General features: G+C 37.9%; 1 protein-coding gene across 1 annotated transcript in view; it reads left to right on the top strand.

Moving 5' to 3' along the window:
• Positions 1-8,139, top strand: part of FHDC1 (FH2 domain containing 1) — a 37,915-nt gene extending 29,776 nt beyond the window's left edge. The window contains 1 exon segment of the mRNA XM_026698156.2: positions 4,123-8,139. Within this exon segment, the coding sequence (XP_026553941.2) occupies positions 4,123-6,099 (1,977 nt within the window). The 3' untranslated portion in view covers positions 6,100-8,139.
• Positions 8,140-25,111: the final 16,972 nt, after the last annotated feature.

Below are 25,111 nucleotides of genomic sequence, written 5' to 3'. Positions count from 1 at the left end.
GCCAGATGAATACTGATGGATGCTGGTTGGAGAGGCAGAATTTTTTCACCCTTATTTTCCTCCCCCAAAACTAAGCCCGATCACATAGTTTTGTAGCGAAGCATGGGTATTCAGCTAGTAATGTATATTTTATAAAGTATTGTTTCTTTATTCATTCATTCATTTATTAACTTATATTGCTATCCAGTCATGAAAACCATAAACAGACAAAAACAGCATCTATTTTTTTAAAAAAAAAACATATTGTACATGAGACAATTTTATCCATCCAAAGCAGGAAAAAAACCAGACAATCTTTGGATGGAACGGTGTAGAGTTTCCTCCAAAGTCCCTTCCAACTCTGTTATTCTGTTATTCACTCACAAAAACTCCCTACCTGGAAGAAAAGTCAGCGATTCATGGCTTTCCAAAAGGCAGGTAGAATTGTGGCTATCTGGATGTCTTGGATGAAGCTGTGCCTTGCAATATGTGCAGCAGTAAACAAGGCAAGATAGGATTCTTACATGATGGGACCTGGAGCATGCCAATCCTATCAAATCTTATCAGTCAGTCAGGAGTAATTGGAGAAAGGTGTTGTAGGTCACAATCGACACCTTCAAACACATGCTGGAAGTATATGATAACCAGCAGGTCGTGGACTATTATATGGACACATTGACTTGAGTAAGACCTTGTGGCCCAGGAATGAGCACAACTGGCATACAAGATACATTTGTGCAAAGGTTTTCACGAGTACAGCTATTGCCTGTTCTTCAAGCAGGACCCATTTTTAAGGAAACCCCCAGATTGCACTTTGTATCTATCTAGGGCAGGGGTTCCCAACCTGGGGTGCTCGCATGCCCTGGGGGTGCGACACCATATTCCAGAGGGTGCGAGAAAAGTCCAGGTAAATAATAGGATATTGGCTATATGTTGGCATTTTTATTTATTATGCAATGGATTAACTTTGTTTTCATTTTAGAGTTAAGTATCGTTATTTAGTGGCCGTCACATACATAGCTGAACAGATTCAATCCTACCATATATTTAACGCGTTCAGCAGTTCCTAAAGTCTAAATTTCAGGGGGTGCGAGGTTCGAGTGAAATTTCTTTAGGGGTGCGGGGCGAAAAAAAGGTTGGGAACCACTGATCTAGGGCAACATAACCCCATCCAGAATCAAAAGTAGAAATTCCAGGTGGTCCTAAAATCATCATTCATTCGGTTTTGCTGGGGTTGAACTTGAACCTGTTTCCCCCTGTCTAGATTCCCATGACCTCCAGTCACTGAGATGTAAGTTCAGAAGCATTGCTTGAATGGCCAAGCATTTAAATGTATTACTGGGAATTTATATGTATGGCTGATAATACCTAACCACTTGCCAATACCTGGGCAGGTATTAAGAACATTCTAGAGTTTATAGAACTTTGTTTGGTGGTAGCCCTGTAAAAAAATTGTCGTGTGGCTGGGCATAGTTCCTGTTGAACGCCATTTGTTTATTCTTGACCTCCAGAGCAGTAACACATTCACCTTTGAGTTCCTTGTTCCATCAGACTTGTATTATAATTTTATTGTATTTACTTTGTTTCATTGTTACTCATGATCTCAATTCTCACGGATGCAGGGAGATTGGCTGTGTCTTTCATTGATGTGGATATTCAGCCTTAGGGTCTTCTCAGCACTGCAGGAATAATATATTTATACAATTTATGGGCTGCCCAATGACTCTGAGCAGCTTACAATTAAATGTTCTCTTCTAATTGACTGCACTGATGACCCTGCTACCTCAGTTTACCTTCATGTGAACTAGGGAATGACTTGTCTGAAATATTTTCTCAAGGTGTCTTGGAGAAAGGGGCTCATAGCCTATTTATCTCAGCTTTTCATTGGTTAGCTTCTTCCCGTCCTTCAAGGACCTTCTGTCTTCTTACAGCCATACTTCGTAGATTATATCAGACAGTTCTGCAGCAGTCCAGTACAAAAACAATCAAGATAACACAAAATATGCCCCTTTTCTGTACCTGATGCTACCGATATACTATGTCACATCACTAAATCCATTTTCAACCCATTTCAACCCATTTTCAATCCATTTTCCACCCACCTGCCAGGCCAGATCCATATTATATGTTTCTGATCATTCTTATGCTGACTAGACTCCTAGTAAAAATCAGCAAGTCAAAATGAATTCTTGCCATACCTTAGTAGTTTGGACAGTCTTGGTTCACCCCATTGTTTCGTGTCACCTCTGAAGAGTAGCTCCATCTGCCAAACTGCCCTTGCCTATTCTTCACTGTCAAGATCAAGTCTTCTGCCAGATTTTATTTCGTCCTCTTTTCAGTTTAGAGATTTATTTTATTTCAATCCCTCTTCAGTGAGATTGTACAAGTTATTCTGCCATCTTATAACATTTCCACCAGGGCTTTCTGGGAATTTTTGTAGACATCATTCATAGACAGCAGATCAACCCTTTACAATATCATGGGATATTTTGGCTTTTCTTCTCCAAGTAAAACAGCTGTTTGGCTTTTCCATCAGTAAAATATATATTTGGCTGCTGTTTTTTAAAAAATTGTAAGGAAGTAGTTACCATTTTTTAAACACTCAGATTTAAATGTTTGGTGAAAGGCTTAGCATAGTTCTATCTTCCAGCTACCCCACTTCTGACATGGAGCTGCTCCTTCATTCTCCATGTTAGTGTCAGAACCATCTGATCATATAGCTACCAGTTTATCTTATTTCACGCTTGTTATGTTGACAATCAATCCTTAATCCATTTATTTAATGTCTTCCAAAATCAGTTCCTGCTTTTTGGTTAAATTAGACATAACACATCTACCTTTTACTAACCTCTAATCTCCTTTGGAAACATAATTTTATTCATTAGAGGTCTGTCATGCCTTTATTGAATAATATGGAAATGTTCCCACACTTTTTAATGGCACCTAAAAACTGTGACCTTTTGCCTCAGTATTTTTCCAAATGATAATCATAATCAGCTATCCAAAATTGCTTCTTAACAGCATGTCAATATCAGCAGCATTCTTCCAGGGTGTTGGGTGTTCCCTTTATGTTACATGGATATATGGGCTCAGCCTCCTTCATCATCCAGTACTATAGGTTGCATCTTTGATCTCAAGAGTAGCAGTCTCCTGAAAGCAGCCCCTCTTCAGTTACTTTATGGCACCAAACTCCCTTTCAAGAAAGGCACTTGCCTATGTCTGTGTATCACAGACATAATGATGAAGAACTACAATTCTTTGAATGGTTATAAATGCATTCACACATTTTATCCTCCAATTGACTTGGTTTCAAAAGATATCTCAGATCTACTGTTTCAGTCTTAGAATCTAAAGAGGTTCAATGGGAGTTTTATGTATGGAATAGAGCATCTATCAGATGTTTTTATAAGGTGTAGAATATTTTAAATGTGCAAATATGTACTCACATGTGTGGATAACCCAACGACCACTATCAAACCTGCAGCTACATGAGATCAATTATCAATTCTTTCCAATCTGATCTGTGTGAAGTGTAGACTGGTGAAAGAGCATTGTTTTACTTGCAAGTGATAGTTTTCATTACAGTGTTTTTATGGCACAGAAAACCCAGGGTTTTTTTTAAAGGCAAGAATCACATTGTCATAAAACATTAAAAGAATTTAAATGCTTTATAAAAGAAAACAATATGGAAACAATGCTAAGTATACTGAGCATTATTACCCTACCTTGTACTTAAAATGTGTTCACATTCATAGAAAACATATTCAAATCTGGACATGAATTTTACTGTTTGCTTTGACTGGTTTGCTTATGTTTTCTTATACATTAAATGACAACTTTAGAATTCTGGAGAATATTATGACTGAGTTGAATGTTTAAATAATGTTTGAGCATAATGGAATAAAATTTGAGGAGCATATAATAACCTTCTTGCAGTTAGGCCTACGAACTTATAATGAGACATCCACAAAATATGTATTACTCCATTTCATATTCTGACAGAAAATTATTACAGTGCTACTTCGCTTTAAAAAAAAAATCAAGGATAAAGATGGGGTACAGGTAAGGAAGATTAATATAAGGGAAAATGTAATGTAAGTAAGTAAGTAATTCCATGATTATAAATATGTGTTTTCTGTACAGGAAAACAAAGAAAGAGAAGCTCAACAACTTCAGCAGCTACAGCGACTGAAAGAGCTGGAGGACAAACGCCGGTCATGGGTTGCTGCGGATATCAGTGCTTTTGGCAGGAGCAGTAGTGAAAATGATGTTGGTACACTAACAAAGCGAGGACTTGAAGAATTTTTACCCATTTTTCAACAAAGACCCCGAAGTCCTTCTTACAGAAATACCAGCGCAAGACGCTCTCGACATTCCTTGGGCGTGACTGCAGAAAGAGAACTCTTTACATTCCTGGGTACCTCAAAAGGAGAAGATCCGAACAGGTTCAACAGTCTCCCTCGTGAACATCCTTGTCCAACGAGACCAAATGTAGCATGGTCAGAAAATAAGGAGCCTGTGGATGTCAGTTTCACCCATTTGCGCTTAGACCAAGATTCCAGAAACAAGGACCACAGCTACCAGTTTTTCCCATCTCAGGCTCAACATGTGGAAGATACTGCCCATGATAACCTCTATAGCAATCAGGAGGGGTCAAATAATGACAAGTATAGGTTCAATGTGCCTTGTGTGGAATCCAGCGATGCAGTTCCTTGGGACCTATCTTTGGAAGAACATGAACATATTCCAAGATTGCATAAGTTTGACTCTCATGAAACAAATGATGTAGACGATTCATCTCCAACTCATTTTGTGGCTGGAATGCAAGGCTTAGATGCTCAGGGTAGTCCATTACACTCTCCTGGCATTACAGGAAATCCATCCAATAGAGAAAAGACTCATTATAAAATTGAACATTCTGCCAAAATGATGAGTTATGTTAATGAAGCTCTGGAACCTGATAACAATAGCCCCATATCTTCAGACGGTAGCATTTCAGGAACTAAAACTCAAGGACCAGTTTTCTTTGAATCAGATTTTGAATGTTCATTGACACTTGATAGCTCAGAAGAAAACAGTTCAAAGCTAGGTGTCAATAAAATAGATAACAAAAGTGGTGCTAACTCCCCTTATATGAATGATCTGCAAACTGGTGATAATGCCATCTTTTCTAACGATAAATCTGACTGTAGCAATAAGCCTAATTTTCCAAAGGAGAAATCGGTAAGAAGCAAAGACACGTTAGGACCAAAGAGAAATTCCTTGAAAGAGAAAACTTCAGGTACCACAAAACCTAGCACTGCCTCTCCAAATCATCCCAGACCTGTGAGAACTCTGAATTCATCAGAAAATGCAAGCATGAGGAAAGTTGTACCCATTTCCAGGTCCACTAAACCAGCATCTCCTAGTTGCCCCAAAAAACCAGAGGCTAAGCCTGCATCTCGAGACATGGCTGTTGCTGAAACACGTCTGTCACGTCGTAACTCCGTCCGGGGTATTGTAGACACAGCACCAAAACCTCAGTATCGGCAGAGTATATCAGTAGAAGAGCCAAAATTTCAGCATGGCACTACAAATTCAAGCGGTGGCCATTTTGAGAAGGAGCAGCTTCAGCATAAAGGCTCTTTCAAAAAGCCAAGCTGCAAACCAGTCAGGTATGTTCCCAAGTCAAAAACGGATGAAACCAAAATGTGCCGCTCCTTGAATAAATCTCAGGGCCCTGTGGATGCTAACAAAAGCACATCTGCCATAGCTCCCAAAGCACCAGCCCCTGTTCCGAGTTTTGCAAGAAACACAGTAGCCTCTTCGTCAAAATGCGCAAAGGTAGATTTGCCCCCCTCTTCCAGACCTCTGCCTCTCACAAGGTCTTTGTCTCAAAGACTACCTAGAATGAAAGTAACAGCCACTTCTGACGATTCTAACCCAAAGGAAAACAATGGAAGCACACTGAAAAGAGCCAACAGTGCTAAAATTATCAAAAGAAACATGGACAACAGTGACCTTCTTAGTGTTAAAGCAGAGCCTGTGCCGAGAGAACAAATAATAATGGAAAAATCAGGATCCTTTAAATGCAAAGATGGGAATCAAACTACAATTGGGAAACTATTCAATCACTTCTAAAACTTAAAAGCATTTGTATCATCTGGCAATATGGAATGTGAAAATCGGGTTTCTCAGTGCTAACTATTTTTGTTATGAAAGATTCTAAACAGTCATGCTGTATTTTGTTATTGGATAGAAACTAAGGTACCTTGTGCAAATCCTGAGGGATGCCTGAATTGAATGTATTTCAAAACTACTGTGATGGAATAGCTGTAACTAAGACTCCTTGTCTTGGGGAGATAGTGCCTCTTCAGGAATTTTGCATGCTAAAACTGATTTCCTCAACTTAGTGTTCTGCCAGACAAGACCTCATCTCCAAGTTAGCTGACTTGAGATGAGATGAATTAGAGTTAATTACATGTAAAAAAAATAAGTTGGGGAAGATTCTGTTAACAATTTTTTTCATGCAATGAAAGACAGGGAATTCAGAATTAGGAATTATGGCCAGTTGTTGCATTGTCACTGCTTTTCTGAGAATGCACTCCAGTTTTGTTTTTTTTGTTGCAAAAAGTATGAAAAATACACACAGATCATTTTAAACACTTGGGTTCAAGAATAATTGTGTGTATTGCAGAGTCCATTGCTGGCAATTGGACACATGGAATTTCTGGCCTACTAAATGATAAAAATTGAACACTGCTGGCTTTGGAAGGGGTATGAGCATAACTTCATCTAAAGAATATACAGCATGTCTTCAGTTGTATGTGTGACTTTTGGAAGGAGGGAAAACTCTGCTGGGCAGAATTTTTATTCTCCGTGAGTGTAACAGAGCTGAATGATTGGTGTTGAAATTAGTTGGTTAGCTGGAAGCCATGGCTCTCAGAAACCACAAATAGTAGTTAGAAAAATGTTTGTGGTTGATCTGGCTTGTCTCAGTCATGTGCAAACTTGCCAGCTTTAGGTATACATAAGTGCCATATTTATGATACCTATCACAAATGCTGCAGCTTGAAACCTGCAAGGGATGTAACCTTTTGCAGAGCACTTTTCCTATCAGTTCTGGTTTCCACTGATTTTTAACTATGCCACTTACTTGAATTGCTGCTCCAGTTAGGAAAAGCCTTCTGTTTCCTGATGCCATTTTCTTTTAAAAAACAAGTAGGCTTGAAATGTACAAATTATCTTTAAGTAGGACAAAAGGCTCTTTTGCCTCAAGTGTGGGTTTTAACATTCCTTTTTAAACTTCACTTATAGGGGCGGACGGGTGTGTTTGTGTGTGTGTGTGTGTGTGTGTGTATGTTAGTGTTAGAGAAATAGTTCACTGCATGAGAAATAATATAAGGTCAAGCTAAGATACAGAGAATGAGGAAAAACCTGTTAATGTATAGTTTGCATTCTCTTTGGTTGTTTTCCAAATAACTATTGGGCAGTGAGGTGAGGTTTATAGGGAAAGTGGTTATTCAGCCTCTTCATTTAAGCAGCTGCCATTTTATTCATTGATGAAATATTGTGAAAACTCAATAATATTAATATTTGGGCAAATAACCTTAGTTATCAAGCCATGCTTTTAGCATTTTTAGCATTCCCTCTTTCTTCTATGTGTACATCAGTCCTATGTAATTTGCCCAGACACTGAACGATTGAAAAGAATAATTTTACAATTTTAGCTCACGATATTGTGTTTTTCTGTGACTGAATTATTTTTTTCTCCCCAGCTTGTTTGCCAAAATGCCTTCAAGTGTATAGTTGAGCCACCACTTCAGTAATGGCTGGCCAAACTTCCTTATGGTAAATGCTCTTTGAATGGTATCACTACTTTTGATTTTAGCAGGTTCTTGAGTTCTCCTTCCACCATAGATAAAATGCAGTAATCTTTCCCTTTGGCTTTACTCACATCATTTTATACTCATCTGCAAAAGCAGGTGGTGGATTTTTATTACCTTTTGATGGTAGTGATCTTGAAAAGAAAAAATAATTTAAATGTTACATGTTTGGAAGCTGTAAGTAAATTTCTATATAAAAGTATATGTAAAAATGAACTGGATGTATTTAATGGACCATTTATACATTTCTGAGTTTACCTTGCTAGTTTAATAAAGTTCCCATTTATGGGATTTGTGCTATATGTTTCCATTCTTCCACTGTAATTTTGCTTAGCATTTTAGTTGGTGTTTCAGTTAAGAACCATGGTGGGAAGATTAATCATAAAATGCCTTGAAAAAAATAGATATGATTAAGTGATAAATTGACCATTTTACATTCAGCATTTTAGCTGATGTCCAAGGCAAGAGTGCCCAATGCCTGTCTTCTGAGCCTAAGGAACAGCCATCTTAGACTATCCAATGTTCCTGCTTCTTGCAAGCCACCAGTGCTCCTGTGGAAGGATCCCTGGAAGGATATAAGAGCAACTATCCATAACTGAAAACCGAAAATTTAAGTGGTTCTCAAACTTATTTTCTTATATGGTTCTTATACTATTCAAGACATCATATTCTTTTAGGGAAATTATAGTGTGCTTGGGATATTTTCCCTTCTAGTTTGAGGCTTAGGTTGCCTTATGAATATGTAAAAACTGACAGGTCTGAATTTGTCTTTGCATTTGTTTGTATTCACTTAGAATATTTTATCTATTGCTACATAATTTCAAAAAGGGGAATTACACACTTGTTTAGACAGGATTGGGACCAGCATATGACACAGATTTGGTTGCCCTTTTATAAAGAGAAATAATCCGAAATGCAAGTTAAAAACACAGTTGTCTTATAAACAAGCACACAGAAAAATGGTATCACAAAGTAACAACAGCCGAATCCAGTGTATCCGGCACAAAAACACTGCAATTGGAAACACCAACAACTGATGAACAAAGTCAAACAGCCACAAGCTCTTTTAAAGAAGGTAGAGTTGTGCTCCAAGTCTGCCTTTCTACTGCACATACTGGTGTGGTACATACAGTTTGTTAACGCCAAAAAGTTTTTGACATAGAGTGTTGCACGGACCCAACCAATTGTCGTTTGTTTTATGAATTATTTTAAGAAATCATGGTTTAATACAGTATGTCAGCCCCACAAATTACTTTGTTAATTAAAACTGGTACAGAAATTTAACAGGATCTTTACAAATTTTATAATAAATAATTATATAGAATAATTATGTAGAAATTGTCAAAAACTTTAAAATCTATGATATTCAGATATTTTCCTTGTCATCAGTTGTTTTGGTTTGGAGACATGTCAGTGTTCTCATTGCTAAACTGCTGCATAATATTGATTACATTTTTAAGAGTTTTGTATTATTTTCTTAAAACATCAAGTCTGCCTTTAACTCAGAGCAGGGGTGTCAAACTCATATTATCACAGTGCCGTCACGTGAGGAAGCAAGACTTTTTCCCTCTTGGCTAAACTGGGTGGGGGTGGGGGTGAGCGTGGCATGACACATCTGGCCCGGGGGCTGTGAGTTTGACACCCCTGTTCCAGGGATGGGATTCAAATTTCTTAACAACCAGTTCTGTGTTCTGTGGCCTAATTTGTGGGTGTGCCTTGGTGTTCATGTGACCGGCTGGGCATGGCTTGTATATAAATATTATAAATATTTATGTTAATATTGAATTTTTCTATTAAAAAAAGAGCAACTTTTACCCAAAAACAGGCAAAGCAGGCAGGCAGATTGAGTTGCTCACAGAATCACAGATTCACTCAGAGATCTATCTTTCTGCAATCTGCTACCTGAGTCTGCACTGAAAAATAGAAGCTTCAATCCTAAAGAAAGGTTCAGCTCTGCTTTTAGATTAGCTAGAAAGCAAGAAATACAATGATTTCCTGCTTTCTAGCTAATCTAAATCTCCCGGCACAGCAGAACAGCTGATGGTTAGGGGGGGAAAAAAAGGAAAAATAGCAACTTAGCAGGCAAGTTTGATGGCGTGCAAGCCAAGTAAGGAGTGAGTTGGCGAGGCCAACCAGTGACACGATTTGCCGGTTCTCCGAACTGGGCAGAATCATAACCGGTTCTATAGAACCAGTCCGACCAGGTAGAATCCCACCCCTGCCTGCTCTAAAGATTTCAGATATTGTTAATATATTTTTGGAAATTTCATGTATTCCATCCTGAGAAATCTGCCACAGAAGATTTCTTGAAATGCTTAACTAGCATCTTCCATATGATGACTGAATGCCATAACAGATTATATATTTTTAAAAATGTTGCTCTTTGGGGAAAAAAGCCCCAATTATCAACTTTTTACTAATTGCCTAATTGTGTTCTTGTTCTTTGATAACATTTTATGATCCTATGTAAATACATATAGATATAAACATACATACACACACACATTCATATTCTTCTTTGAGTATTTTATTTATATAATTTATATGCTGTCCATCTCATATATGGGCAGATTAAGACAGCAATATAAAAAATTAAAACATTAAAAGTTAGCAAAAAAAAATAGATTAAAGGAACCAATACATAAACAAGGTAAAATGTGATCTTAGTATGCAGAAATATAGGCCAAAACTGCAACAAAATTAGTCCCATTGATCAGATTTTTTAAGTAGCATTCTTAGTTATTTTTTTAAACTTTAACTATATGAGAAAATATAAAAGACAGCTGTCACTCACCATGGGAAACAGATTCCAGCAAAAAATAAAAAAAGCAAAAATGTTTCTCTGATCTGCTAACTTCCTTTCATGCACTTAGTTTATTGATTTTACTTCAAAGATAAGATAACCATTAGCATAATGACTTCATTTTGGGAGAGGCCTTGCAGATGCAGAATCATCTTTTAGCAAGGGTAGAGTTTTCAGGTGGATAGCAGTTGCGTCAGCTTGTTAGCTAAGATTTACTCCATAGCAAAGAGTGTGGGATAATCCCATTTCAATGCTAATGCATCCTTAGAAGAAACATAACTGCATATTCATCCTTGGAGTGTTGCATAGGCTCCCGATATTGGCCATCCTACCTGTTTTAAGATTATTTTCAAGTAATCTGAGCTAAGTGAGACAGGTGATAAAGCACAGGCAGTCCTCAACTTAGAATGCAGGTGAGCCCAGAATTTCCACTGCTAAGCAAGACAGTTATTTTTGCCCCCATTTATGCCAATGTTACATGAATCACTATAGTTGTGAAGGTAGTAACACTGTTGTTAGGTGAACCTGGCTTGCCCATTGACTTTGCTTATCAGAAGGTCACAAAAGTTGATCACATGACCTAGGATATTGCAACCATCGTAAATATGAGCCAGTTGCCAACCTTTTGAACTTTACTACAATCATTAGTCCCTTTTTTCAGTGCTGTTGTAATTACGAACTCTCACTATAAAATGATTGTTGAGTTGAGGACTACCGCTTGTCCATTTTAAAGGTACTTTTGAATCCAAGCCAACTCAAACTCTGCATTTGCAAATATCGGGAGGAAATAAAACCCAAATTCAAAACTTCATGATAATGGCAAGATGAACTAATTACAGTTACCTTGTAAAATAAAAACAGAAGGGAGAATATAATTTTGACCAGAATATAATCTATTCTCTTTTGGTGATAAGGATGTTTTGGAACAGAGGATGATACTGACAATCACTTCTAGTCTTCAACTCATTTTCAGTAAAGAAAGAGAAAGATTATTATATAAATGGAAAAGCAACCACACACTGACTTTCTGTGAAGGCTGCATTTGCATGACATGCCGGCTCTCACCACAATACTTTTAATTGGATGGGAGGAAACTTTAATGTGTTGTGGGAGGACCAAAGAAGGGTCATTCAAGAAACTAAATTTAGTCTGACCTATTTCCACATATGATAAAATTGTCCTGTTACAGGAGCACTTAAAGGTAAATTCGTCTGAATGTCACCTAACTGCTAAGGACAACATAGAGTTATCCATATTGCTTTCTTGGCAGAAGTACAGAGTTGTATACCATTGCCTCTTTCTGGAATGTTCTTTTCCACTCTCTAGCCTGCAACCCAGGTTTTTTATCAGTTTCCCATTCCAGTATTAAGCAGATTAGAACTTGTTTGTTTGTTTTTTCATCTCTACGATCAGCAGAATTAGCTAGGTGCAACCACAAATCAACAACACTCTAACCCAATAGGATTTCAGATGGAATCTGGGATATTCTTATTGTGGCATAGTTTAGCCAAAGTCTGTTGCTGCTTGGGATGAGCATGCAGCTAGGTACTGGTTATATGAAATTATCTATGCAGACTGTCTTTGTTTGTGGATCCCAGAGGTTCCCCTCATTTCCAAAGGTACTTCAAGAGATGAGGAAGCACAAGAGATGCTTAGAAAGCTGCTGGAGAAAGCTAGCAAGAATTTATGAAGGGCTGTCTTGGGATAACTATGACTACAACTACTTATTTTTCTGCTTTTGTTACACACAGGGATACTCAGCTAGTGGACTTTGTTTTGGATCATTCAGTCCCTTCTAGATACTGCAGAGTGGGAAAACCCTTGCAAGCCACTGTGAGAACGTTTTTGTGTTGCTTGGATCCTCATGGAGTTGGATTCTTGTTGTGCGGGTCCTATCTTGTTTGATTATCTGGAAGGAATTCAAGCCTATTAGTCTTGATAAAGGGTCCTTGGGCTCTGTGTTCTGTCTCTTGTGTCACAGATTCAGGTTGCACCTGACTGATCAAAGTCATTTGAAAGATGACATGTGGTTGAAAGCAGGTAGTGATGAATAGGTCTCTGATTTGAAAGAAGTGATGATGCACCCTCACCTCAAAAGGCCATCACTGGCTCCAACTGACTTTGGCAATTTTCATTCAGTCTCTATTTTTTTGTTCTTGGAGAAGCTTGTTGAGAAGATAGTAGGCATACAGCTGCTTACAGAAGCAGATTATCTGGAAATATTTCTGCTGGGTTTTAGTCTGGGTTACAATACTAAGATAGCATTGATCACATTTACAGATAGCCTCTGATGGCTTGGATGGAGTAGTGTGCCCTCCTTGATTTCGCAATGGCTTTCTATACCATTTATTATGATATGCTCCTAGGGTGGAGGGGAGTATCGAACACTCTTGTGGTTGGGTTTTTTCCCCCTTACTGTTGTGATGGGTTCCTATCATTGGTGAGGAAGTCCTGCCCTAGACTCCTTCATTACAGAATGCCTCAGGGTTTAATTCTTTCCCCACTCCTATTTAGCATCTACCCACAGGAAGCTACTAGGTGAGGTCATTCAGTACCATTAGTATGCTGATGATTTTGAGCTATACGTTTCTGCCCCGAGGCTGCCTAAATCATGCGGTCAGGCTTCTTTGTCAGTGCCTGAAGGTTGTTGTGGTCTGGATGGGGAAGAAGACTCTGCATGGAGTTGTATTCTCTCAGATACTGTTGATACATAAGGGGTGGGGGGTGGGGGAGTGGGATTTCCTTCTGGGTTGATGACTCATTCTCCAAGATCAAGTGATGGGTGTAACCAGCAAGGCCTTTACACAAATTATCTAGTGAGTCAATTATGCCCATTCTGGAACTTCTGGTCACAGCACTACCTTGCTGGATTACTTCAATGACTCTTCAGGGGGCAACCCTTGAAGAGATGTACAAGTCGCTGCTTGTCTAGGGCGCAGTGGCACTGGCAGATCAATCAGTACATGGGTCTCTAGGACAATTCACCATGGCCAATTCACTGCAGGACAACTCACCATGGCCAACTTGTCATGGGGCAACTCATCATGGGATAAGAGTTACACTAATATCATAGAAATAGTGGAATAGAATAACTAAAGGATTCCGAAGAAGGGATAAAATGAAATGTGAACAACAAAAGTTAAAATAACTTTTTAATTCTTTTAAATAATTAAACATAATTGTTTATTTGTCCCACGGTGAGTTGGCCATGGCAAGTTATCCCATTCTGTCACTCCATGAGCTACTCTCACTTTCACTCACTTCTGGGTCACTTTAAGGTGCTTATGGTCATCTCTAAAGCCCTGCATGGCACAGGATCAGGTTATTTGCAGAACTATCTGTTCAGTTGTGTCCAATCACCCCACCAAATCTAACAGCAAAGAATAGTCACAGAGACTCTGAAAAAAACCACCATTCCCACTATCTAATTATATTAAGACGTTTGGGGCACACAATCCTGCTACAAAGAAGCTCATGGAATTCCAGGGAAATTGAATGAGTATTCTCAAAAATGGTGAGTATTGCCATATGCACTGCCAGAACCACTGGTAAGGCAATTTCACTGGGCCAGTCAGGTTAAATGGATTATGGGGAAAAAATACAGTGAACTAATCACATCCCAATGGATTTTAATTCACCCATCTAAATAAAATCATTCAGTGAGATTTCTCACTGAGGCTAATTTAACACATTGACCATTTCTCAAAATAAAAACATCTTCACAAATAAATCAAGTCAATTAAGGCACTCAAGACTCATGGAACAAGATATTTCATGACTGGTTTAACTTCCTAAATGTTTCTCCTCCTTCAACCAGGAAAAGGTGTTCCCCCACTAGATACTTATAAATGGGCTGGCTGGTATGAGAAGATTCACTGTTATTTTCCTATATATCCACACCCATGCTAACAAAGCTGCAAATGTTTTCATATTAATTTCCTCTTCCTGTTAAAGAGAGAGGAGTAACTGCAAATGTACATTGTGTGAAAGATACAGATGTCTACTTAATGAAGAACAGAAATAAAATACCAGTAGGACTTTTTTTAGCAGACATGGGATGGTAGAACAATTTGTAAATTAGTGAAATAATAAAATAGCTGTACAATTTACATGGGATCACCTATGAGCCAATAATTGATTTAGGTAGCCTAAATATACTGTTTCTTTTTTCTTTTTCTCCTTTGTGCTGCTCATTCCTGGTGACGCTACTACTTGATTATGTTATCTCTTGCTTCAAATCCTAATCTATCCTTGCACAACAAATTAGGTCATTCCCTCTACAGGAAATAAGCTAAATCCATATAAGTGAAATAACTTCATATTGTTCCTTTGGCTTTTTGATGACTATGATTGTGCTGGCTGGAGAAGTTACATTGTCAGGTTGTCAAGGTTGAGAAACATTGGTTTAAACTGCAGTGTGAAAAGATCCTAACCCAGCAACTAACTGGCAGCTATCATCATCCATCCCACTGCAGGCCTGGATATGAACTTTTCAAATATAAAATTGCTACATGTTCTATTTAAATATTGTTTTTCCATTCTCAAATTCAGAAATCCTATAGCTATATTTTAGGTTATATTTTTCCCCTCTGATATTTTCATTTACTTTTCTCCTATTCCAACCCTTCCTTTAATTTTGTCTAGAGTAATTTCCTCCCACTCCCATTCCATATATTGTCTTTTCTCCACCCTATCCTAACAAGCTGTGTTATAATTTGTTCTTCCTTTTTTGTTGTTCATATTGGAATGCTGTTTTCATTCCCCTTTCATTAGTTACTCTTCATTTGTTAAAAAAATTAGTATAGCCAGATCTTCAAATTTCAAATCTCTGAAACTAATTTTCTTCTTATAATCCTAGGGGATGAGAGAATATTGAGAAAATCTTTTTAACAATCTTACAGCTGTGACAGAGTTCACTAGTATTGTAGCATTTTGACAGGAAAAAACTACAAAGAAATGGCCAAACCACTCATTTTCACAGGTGTGAATTTCTTTTAAAAATTAAGATTATTTGTCATGTTATGTCTGCCTAAAGAAAAATTCCACAGATGCCATGTAGTCATGTAGATGCAGGGATAGGGGAAGATTTATACATTAAATATTTCCTTCTGACAGAGCAAAAAAGACTTTTGAAAATAACATTCCAAAGAGTTCACATATTTCTTCAAATGCAGGTTAACTCCCTGAAAAGATACTCAAATGTGTATTTCCTTAAAAGTTCTAGATTTTGTTTAGGACTGTGGAAAAACCACCTTTTGTATCAAAGGAAACTGTTTGCCCATCAAAGAACATTCCTCTCAGGGAAGTGGTGTTGTTTCTCTCTCCCTGAGAATCTTTCCCTATTAATGAATAAAAAGGCTCTCCTTCTAACCTTGATCCTGCCTTGAACAATGTCAGCATAATATTTGCTATCTTGTTACTAATTTCTGTTCAGCTCCATGGTATTATTATTGAATTATTGGTTTTTTAAAAAGTTGCCTAGTTATAAATAAGTTGATTTCTTTAATGGATTCCAGCTGTCACAGCTAGTCACTAGTTTCCAATCAGGTCTGTGCAAGGCTGACTGTTCCCAACACTTATTCTAGGCTGCTTTTTCCTTATATCCTTCTTTCTTTATATCATTAGAACATCTTTCAAATTTAAATAAATGTAAACAAAGGAAATCATATAAAAAGGCACCAAATCAGAAATAACACCAAAGTGAAGGAGATGGGTTCTGCCATGATTTACAGCTAGCTAGATATTGTAAGGAAGAAATTCAGTAACCTTCTAACAGTTGGACAGCCAGTGTCTTATGTTTTTATATGCTAGAATGGGTAGAGGGTGAATGACTGAAGCTAATAAATACAGGAAAAATAGTATGTAAGAAGAAATATGCCCCCTATTCTCCAAATGTAGTAGTAGAGGTCTGTTCTTGTCTTGACTGATTATGTGCCATCAAGCTGAGGTAATCTCTAACTTTCTCCCAGAAGACTTTGACAGTTGAAAGCCTAGGTAGAAGTTGATATCAAAAATGGCCTATGGGGGGAGAGAGATAATAAATCTGAATAGATCTCTTCTCAAAAATGGGACAGGAGATAATAGATCTGAAGGAAACTTGGAAAATAAAGTCCTAATGATTAGAGTAAAAACCTGAAGAAAAAACTGTGAGGAGAAAGCTAGCTGGTGAGATGAGAGGATGCCCGTCAGTCACCTAATATGTTCAAATACATCTAATGTCATCTATTGAACATCTGACCTCTCTTGTATGTAACAGCTCCTTTGTGTCCTATGTCTTTGGCATCTACATAGTTGTAAAAAAAAGTGCAGTGACAATTATGCAGTCAAAGTTGTGTTCCTTTTTTACCTATGCCATAAATGTGCAATAGCATAAAAAGATACAAAATTCAATAACCTAGTTATGGCTACCGTCTTGATTTTTCTAACTGCTTTGCTGACATTCCTACCTGTCAATTCCTAGTATCTCATATTGCTCTCTCTCTTTCACACCACCCTGTCTTTACCCCATTTTCCATTCCTCCCACCCACTCCTCTCTCTCTCTCTCTCTCTCCCTCCCTCCCTCCCCCCCCCCTCTCCTCAGGCAATTTTACATTACAGATCAGAAGTGCCACCAAAGACAATAAAATGCTCTATATTTTTGTATGTTATTCTACAATTCTATAGATATTAAAAGTTTGTTTGCTGCCATGTTTTAATGTTATATGGAAATGACCTTGGAAGGCAGAAGAAGAGCTACAGCCTAGACAACTGTCTCATAACAACACCTGAATCTGAAGGAGGGCTGGGGCTGGAGAAAGCATCTCAGAAGGTATACACCCTAGTTTTTAGGCGAGTAAAAGTAAGGCAGGGGAGATTTGCAAGATTCCATTACTGTAACCATACAATACAATGTTGGTATTTGTGGTTGGCACTTCTTGTCTGGGTTACCTTAAACACCTGACACATATAGCCTGTTGTGTTTGATAAAAAAAATCTGCATTTTTATCTCAGACTACCTAGACAGGTGTTCTATTATGGTATTGCCACATCTGACTTTCAGTAATACAGTAAAAAGGAGTAATACAGTAAAAAGGAGAGTTTTCTGTATCACTTTGCTGCTATTGTAATGGTATCCTATAAGCGACTGACAGCTGCCAATTGATACCTGGATTCTGGCTATATAAATAATGGAATAGATTTTTAAGAAATAAAAAATTGTGTACAGTTGGGGAGAATTATTGTTGAAGTAGATAGAAGAATCTAAAACTATAGTAAATAATTGCTAACATGTACAAATAAGTGGGATCATATCCTTGGACATTGTTGTTAGTCGCGAAGTTGTGTCCGACCCATCGTGACCACATGAACAACATTCCTCCAGGCTTCCTGTGCACCATCCCCCGGAGTTCATTTAAACTCATGCCGACTGCTTCTTCTTGGACATAAGGAAATCTAATTTGATTAGTTATTCTTTTAATTATTGGCATATAATGAAGTCCACATAACAAACATATTTTATTGCCTAAAACATATTTACCCTTCTCAGTTTATTAACAGTTTAATCAGTTTATCTAACAAAAAAAAATAGAAATTAAATGTATAAACTTCTCTATAGTGCCAAAATATCAAAACAATCCTCTAAACAAGATCTCAGGCATTAAAATATTTGCTTAACATTATTAATATGACAACTATTAACAACAATATTAGCTTTTTATAAGACTCAACTTCATTAATATGATTTCTATGTCTTAATGTTTATTTAGCATAAAACCACTAAACAGAATGATGTCTTTCACATCACAGTCATTGTCAGGGCTGCTGATTTCTTATATTGTTATTTCTTATGTAGTTGCTACAGTCATTTTGATTTAGCGGTTAGAGCAACACAGTAGAAAGTGGGAGGCTGTGAGGTACAGTCCTGCCTCGGTTATGAAAAGCAGTTAAAATGACTTTGGGCCAGCCACACTCTCAGCCCAACTTATCACACAGGGTCGTTGTTTTGTGGAAAATAGGAGGAAATGTGGTGGATATTTTTACTGCCTTGAATTATTTGTAAAAATAACAAAGGTGGGATACAAATAAATAAAAATAATAATGTTTAGCTACTACAAGTAGATTGCATAGTCTGACTACAAATAACAGCATGACAAAATAGCAACAGCGGTACATTGGAAGATCTATAAGAAATACCATTTGTCTGCAAACAAGAATTGATGGGACCACAAAATAGAGAAAGTAATTGAAAAATGAAAAGGCTGAATTGCTCTGCCTGGCGACAGCAGAACAGAAGAGAAAGAATTGGAGAAGATGACAAAATACCAAGACCTGCAAATGGAAATAGGACAACTGTGGCAAAATAAAACAAAAATAGCACTACTACTAATAGGGCCTTGGGTACAATCCCAAAACAACCTGAACACTATTAGCATTGACAAAATCACCATTGGCCAATTTCAGAAGGCAGTTTTACTTGGAAACAGCTATCATTTTGTGATAATATCTTTAATACCATCAAACATAAACCTGTCTCATCAACCTATCTCAGATCCTAGGGAAGGATTTAACAGGTAGATAGAAATGCCAAATCCAGTCACAATCCCTACTCACAGTCACTCGTGTCCTAGTCACTTCCAGTCTTGACTATTGCAGCATGCTCTATATGGGGCTTCCCTTGAAGAGCATCATGAAGCTCCAGTTGGTATAAAATGCAGTAACCCACATGGTTTTGTGAAGACCTTGGTGTGCACATGTATCACCTCTCCTGCAGGAGCTGCATTGGTTGCCGATTTGCTTCCAGGTGCAATTCAAGGTACTGGTTGTCACCTTTAATGCCCTTCGTAGCTTGGGATCAGCTTATCTGAGGGACCGTCCCTTGCCAGTCACATCTACGTGACCCACCAGAGTGGGGAGGCAAGGAATGTTGCAGGTCCCATCCCCGAGGGAGATACACCTGGTGGGACACCGCCATGATGACACGAGTTTGACACCCCTGCCATAGCACATTGGATTTAGTTCCAAAAAGGTGCTTCTGAATACACAGTGACCCAAATAGAGCGCTAATCTACTTCTTAGCTTTGTTTTTATGAGTTTGCCTGCATGATCCAAAAAAGGATTCAGCTGCTTTAAAGAATTGCAAAGAGTTGAAATATTCATGATCTTTAGGTACCACACCTTTTTCCAGTTGTATCCCAAGAGTTTATAACACATGTAAGGAATGGAAAAGATTCCTCTACAAATGTCTTGCCAAGTCTACCCTCCAGATGTGATGATCCACAATTTCAAAGCTTTGCAGCCAACACAGCCAGGCTCAAATTCCAAGAATGATGAATTTGGGGACTGTAAGAAGGTCATTAAGTTGAAGAAGATCACTTTATAAGTGATAATAAGCCCGTATCTTCAGCATCTTATTTGAAGTATTAGGAAAGAAAATATGTGGATTTCTTCTTAGAGATCATCTTTTATATTGATATGACTTGTTATTAAAATCAATTTTGGATTAAGCTAATTTAAGACATTATGGCAAAAAGTAGACAAAGGTCCATAGATGTTTATGTGAAATGGGTATGTAAAGGGCTTTAAATCTGTTGAAAACAGAAACATCAAGTAATATGTGGCATTACTAAATGCAACAGAACCTGGAATAGTCAAATGCAACAGCTGTCAGAATGGAATCTTAACCTGAGGCTGTTCATGAAGAGTGCAAGCCCCTTGATGTCTTTTTCCTTTCTCTGCTAGGATCAACAGGAAGAGTACCTGTTATGTTGCCTCATCTTTCAGAACAAAGTAACTGCAGTTTTGTAAATTCTCCAAGTTTTATAGGCTTCTATAATTAGCAGACACTGTCCAAAAGATGAACTAATTATTATCTTGTTAATAAACCAGATGGATTATCTTATTCTTTCCTGTTATGGGTGAATACATGTAGCGTTGAACTATATTGGTTAGGCCCAAGTGAAGGACTTGAAAATTATCTTGTCAGTTTTAACTCTAGCTTCTTGGTACTAATCCCCCACATTGATATTCATATTCTAATAAATTCTAATTTATCTTAGAAAAGAACCATTATTAAAAAGTCTTATGTACTAATCAGCATGCATTAAAATGAAATTTTGTTGCATTCAGTTTTCAAAAGATAATCATTATGCACATACGCAGTTCGTGGTCTGTTTCTATTAGAAGGAGGTTTTGAAGTATCTATAGCAGGACTACCAGATTCTGTAAAAGCTTTGTTCCTTATGCCATCTGTCTTGTAAATTCACAGGATTCTTTTTCCCCGCCATCATTAGACTGTGATGTTTCTCTGTGTCATATAGAATAAAGTAGAGTAGAGTAGAATAGAAAATATCTCTTCATCCAAATCATTGATGAAGGTATTGAAGAGTATTGGTCCTAAAACAGAGCCTTGAGGTACCCCACTGCATACTTTACTCCATGTAGATGCAGTTCCCTTGAGGGCTACTTATTGAGTGTGCTTGGTCAGCCAGTTATGAATCCATCTGGTGGTGATGTTGTCTAACCCACATTTTTCTCCTATCAAATAGTAGATTGTAGTCTACTTTGTCAAATGCCTTGCTGAAATCCAAGTAACTTCTATCCACAGCATTCCTCTGGTCCACTAATTTGGTCACCTTGTCAAAGAACACAATAAGATTTGTCTGTCGTGATCTGTTTTTGACACGCCCATGTTGGCTTTTCATGCCAACATATGTGGGGGATATGCATCTTTTGAGAGCTTAATACAACAAAATTTCATTTTAATGTATGCTGATTAGGTTTATTTAAAATGACAATGAAGTTCTATTCTATTCTGTTCTGTTCTATTCTCAACCTCAACCATTTTAAGATGCATAGGTTTCAGCTCCCAGAATTCCCCATCCAGTATGTTGGGGTGAGAACATATTATGTGGCTTCTGACTCAATCTGTTTCCTCGGTTACTGTTTTCTGCAACTCATGTAAGCAGGACTGGGAGCTCAGAAATGGGACAGCAAAGACGACAAGGAATGATCAGGACACCACACTAATTGCTATTTTGGAAGGCCTTGGCTTTGGTAAACATTCTGTACTAGCCCATTTCACTGCTAACACAATTTTATATCCATGTGTTTATTCAAGTGTGCGATGAGTAATAAGAGTGGCTTTCTTCACTAGAACCACACCAGGCATATTCAGAGTGACTCACTGCTGCTTGAGAGGACTTGTACTATTTCCTGGGCTACAAGAAAGATGATATAATTATCACTCAGTGATGGAACACGTGCCTGATCACATGTATGAGCACCTTGACAAGCGGTATTCCAGAAGGCAGATTTTGCATGTAATCTAGATAGAATGCAGTCTGCATTTTGCCAAACACCAAGCTAACCCCATTGTAAGAGAAATTGGATTTGGGTAAGAAATGGAAGAAGTGTGAAATTGGGTAACTGCAGACAGGTATGTATCTTCTACATCACTATGAACAGTGATGGTATTCTACTGGTTCGGCCCGGTTCTGCTGAGCCGGAGTGCCAATGAGCAATGGAGACTGAACCAGTTCTCTCCACCTCTCTGCTGTTGGCCTACCCACCCACCCAGGCTCCCATACTCACCTTTATTCTCTGCTTTTGAAGTGCAGCTGCTTTGCACGGCACAGCAGAGTGTTGCATGGCAGCTGCTGAAGTGACAGGGAGAGTGCAGGCTTGCAGGAGGTGAGTTGCAATGCCTCCACACCTGTGCAAATGCCTCCATGCCTGCACAAAATGCACATTTGGCGCATGTGCACTCATACAAAGTGTGTGTATGCACACAAAGTGCGCCCACCAAGCCATACCCCCTGAACCGTGGTAAAAATCTTTGAACCCCACCACTGGCTATGAAGTATTGCCTGCAATATCCTGGAGAATTGAAACATGTAAATCCTAGCTGGGTCCCTGGACCAAATTCAATGTATCAAGGTTGATAATATATGGTGTGGTCTCACAAACCAACCTGTAAAGTGCTTTATAAAAGAATTCCAACTTTATTTTGTTTGCAAGAAAATCAGTTCCCATGTTTTGCAGTGACAACTGTAAGTATGCACCTAAGTGAAATAAATAAAAGTTTTGGCTGGGTGGAAATCAGGCTGGGGATAAGGAGCTAAATATGTGAATATGGTCTTGCTCATATTAAGATTTTTCAATACTGAATGTAAGATTTCCTGTGATCGAGCTAATCCACATAAAGCTTTCAGCAAACTTCCCATATGTTAATCAGCCAATGTCCCATGAAGGATCAATAAGTCTTGACACTCAAAATCCTGCTGGGAAGACCTAATAGGCTGGTGCTTCTGGATATTTTAAAACTGGCAGATACGGTGTATCCCAGGTGATTCTGCAGTGCTGATTTCACCAAGGTTTGCAAACTATCCTTGGATGCTAATGAATATCTATTATCCTAACTGCAGAATCTAGCTCTGCAAAACCTCCTAAAATTATGTTTTCCTATTCCCTTGCTGTAATAGTTACACAGGAAGTGGGTCCTATTTCCACAGATGTTAGCAAGATGATAATCTCACATTGTTTATGAAGTAGATCAGCATTTCTCATATTTGGCAACTTTAAGATGTGAGGACTTCAGTTCCCATGCTGACTAGGGAATTTTGAAAGCTAAAATCTGCACATCTTGAATTTGCCTGTTTGAGAGATACTGAAGTAAATTATAAATACTACTACACTGGAGTGTTTACTTCTGGTTCGTTCTAATGCTTTTGATATAAAGTATTAGGTCCTTCACTTAGAATAAGATTAGGACCAACTGTATCTTAACCATCAAATCAAGTTCTTTCTGAAATTCTAATAAAAAGTAAATATGCTGCAAAAATATCGAAGGAGATTCTAAGTCATCCAGGTCATGGTTGTCCCAATGATTAGAGCTGAAGAAGCTTCTTGGATGAGAAGCAAAATGCCTTCAAAGAAAAAAATAGAAAGTCCAGTTGCCTCTTGAGAAAGCACCTTTGCTGCAAAGTACAATTGTACCTCAACCATATTATGTAACAAAAGAGAAAATTCTGTTCCAGATATTTTGAAATAATTTATTTCCTATCTGGTCTAAAGTGCAGCAGTAAATCGGTGGTCTAAAGCTGATCTTCTGCCAAGACACGAGGAAACATCCTGACTGAGTGCAACAAAATATTGAGAAGTTTGGGTGGAGTCCAACAAGACAGAAGTGGAGATCAAGAATATCAGGAATAGAGTCCTCCCATTCTTCTGCCTATGCTTCAGATTGCAGTGCTTTGCTCACTGTAATATCCAATGGGCTTTATTCCTACTCTGGTTCTTCCGCTACTTGGCCTAAGTTTGAGATTTAGGCATAGACTTGATCTCTTTTAAAGGAACTTCCAAGAAGAGGCTTGGTCAGGTCTGCAACTTCCTATCAGGTCATAATGACATTACTCATAATCTAGCTAAATTTTGCCTTGTTGCCGTGAGGATAAGGCAGCAAGAAAATTGCATTTGTTTGATATTCAAAATGTTATTCTTTCCCATCCCTTGTTCTGTTTAACACCTTTAATAAATATTTTTATGATCTATATAGAACTTTATGTACACATCCAAACTTGTCCATTTAGTTACTGACCTTAGTAAAGGTTACCTACCAAGCAAAGTTGGAATATTTTTAATAAGCACCCTGTAGATTCCAGAACACTAAATGAAAATGTCTATTGTCTTATGATTTATGATTATTTACACAATAGTCTTCTTGGTTTACCTTTGTTAATACAGGTAGCCTTCAACTTATGTCAACAATTGAGCCCCAAATTTCGGTTGCTAAGTGAGACAGTTAAGTGGCCCTTGCTCCGCATTACGATCTTTTTTATCATGGTTGTTAAATGAATCACTGTACTTATTAAGTTGCTAAGTTTGCTTTTCATATGGTCACTTGACCCAAGGACAGTGAAACTATCATAAATATAAGTCAGTTGCCAACTGTATGAATTCTGCTCCCATGTCCATAGGGATGCTGCAACAGTCAGAAGCGTGAAAAATGGTCATAGTTACTTTTTAAGTGCCATTATAACTTTGAATGGTCACTAAATGAACTTTTGTAAGTTGGGCACTAACCCTCTTATGTTTAGTTGCAAAATCCTTGTGTACAGAAACCCACAGTTTGGCAGTAACCCATATTTACAAAGTCTGCATTACTATTATTATTAATCCTTCCATCCTTCCTTTCACCCACCTCCTCCCACTTATGACTGTATAATTGTAACCTTGTTGCTTGTATCCTTACGATTATATTGACTGTTTCTTAGTATGATTTGATTGCTTATTGTACCCTATGACTATTATTAAGTGTTGTACCTTATGATTCTTGACTCTCTGATTCTTGACAAATGTATCTTTTTTTTATGTACACGGAGAACATATGCATCAAGACAAATTCCTTGTGTGTCCAATCACACTTGGCCAATAAAGAATTCTTCATATTGTCCTGAGCTAGAACACAGCACAACCTTCTACAAGCTA

Source organism: Pseudonaja textilis, chromosome 6, assembly GCF_049901715.1.
Source record: "Pseudonaja textilis isolate UNSWEBS1 chromosome 6, rPseTex1.2, whole genome shotgun sequence".
Lineage (NCBI taxonomy): Eukaryota > Metazoa > Chordata > Lepidosauria > Squamata > Elapidae > Pseudonaja > Pseudonaja textilis.
The sequence above is the reverse complement of the archived record's forward strand: the minus strand, read 5'-3'. Positions and strand labels throughout refer to the sequence as shown.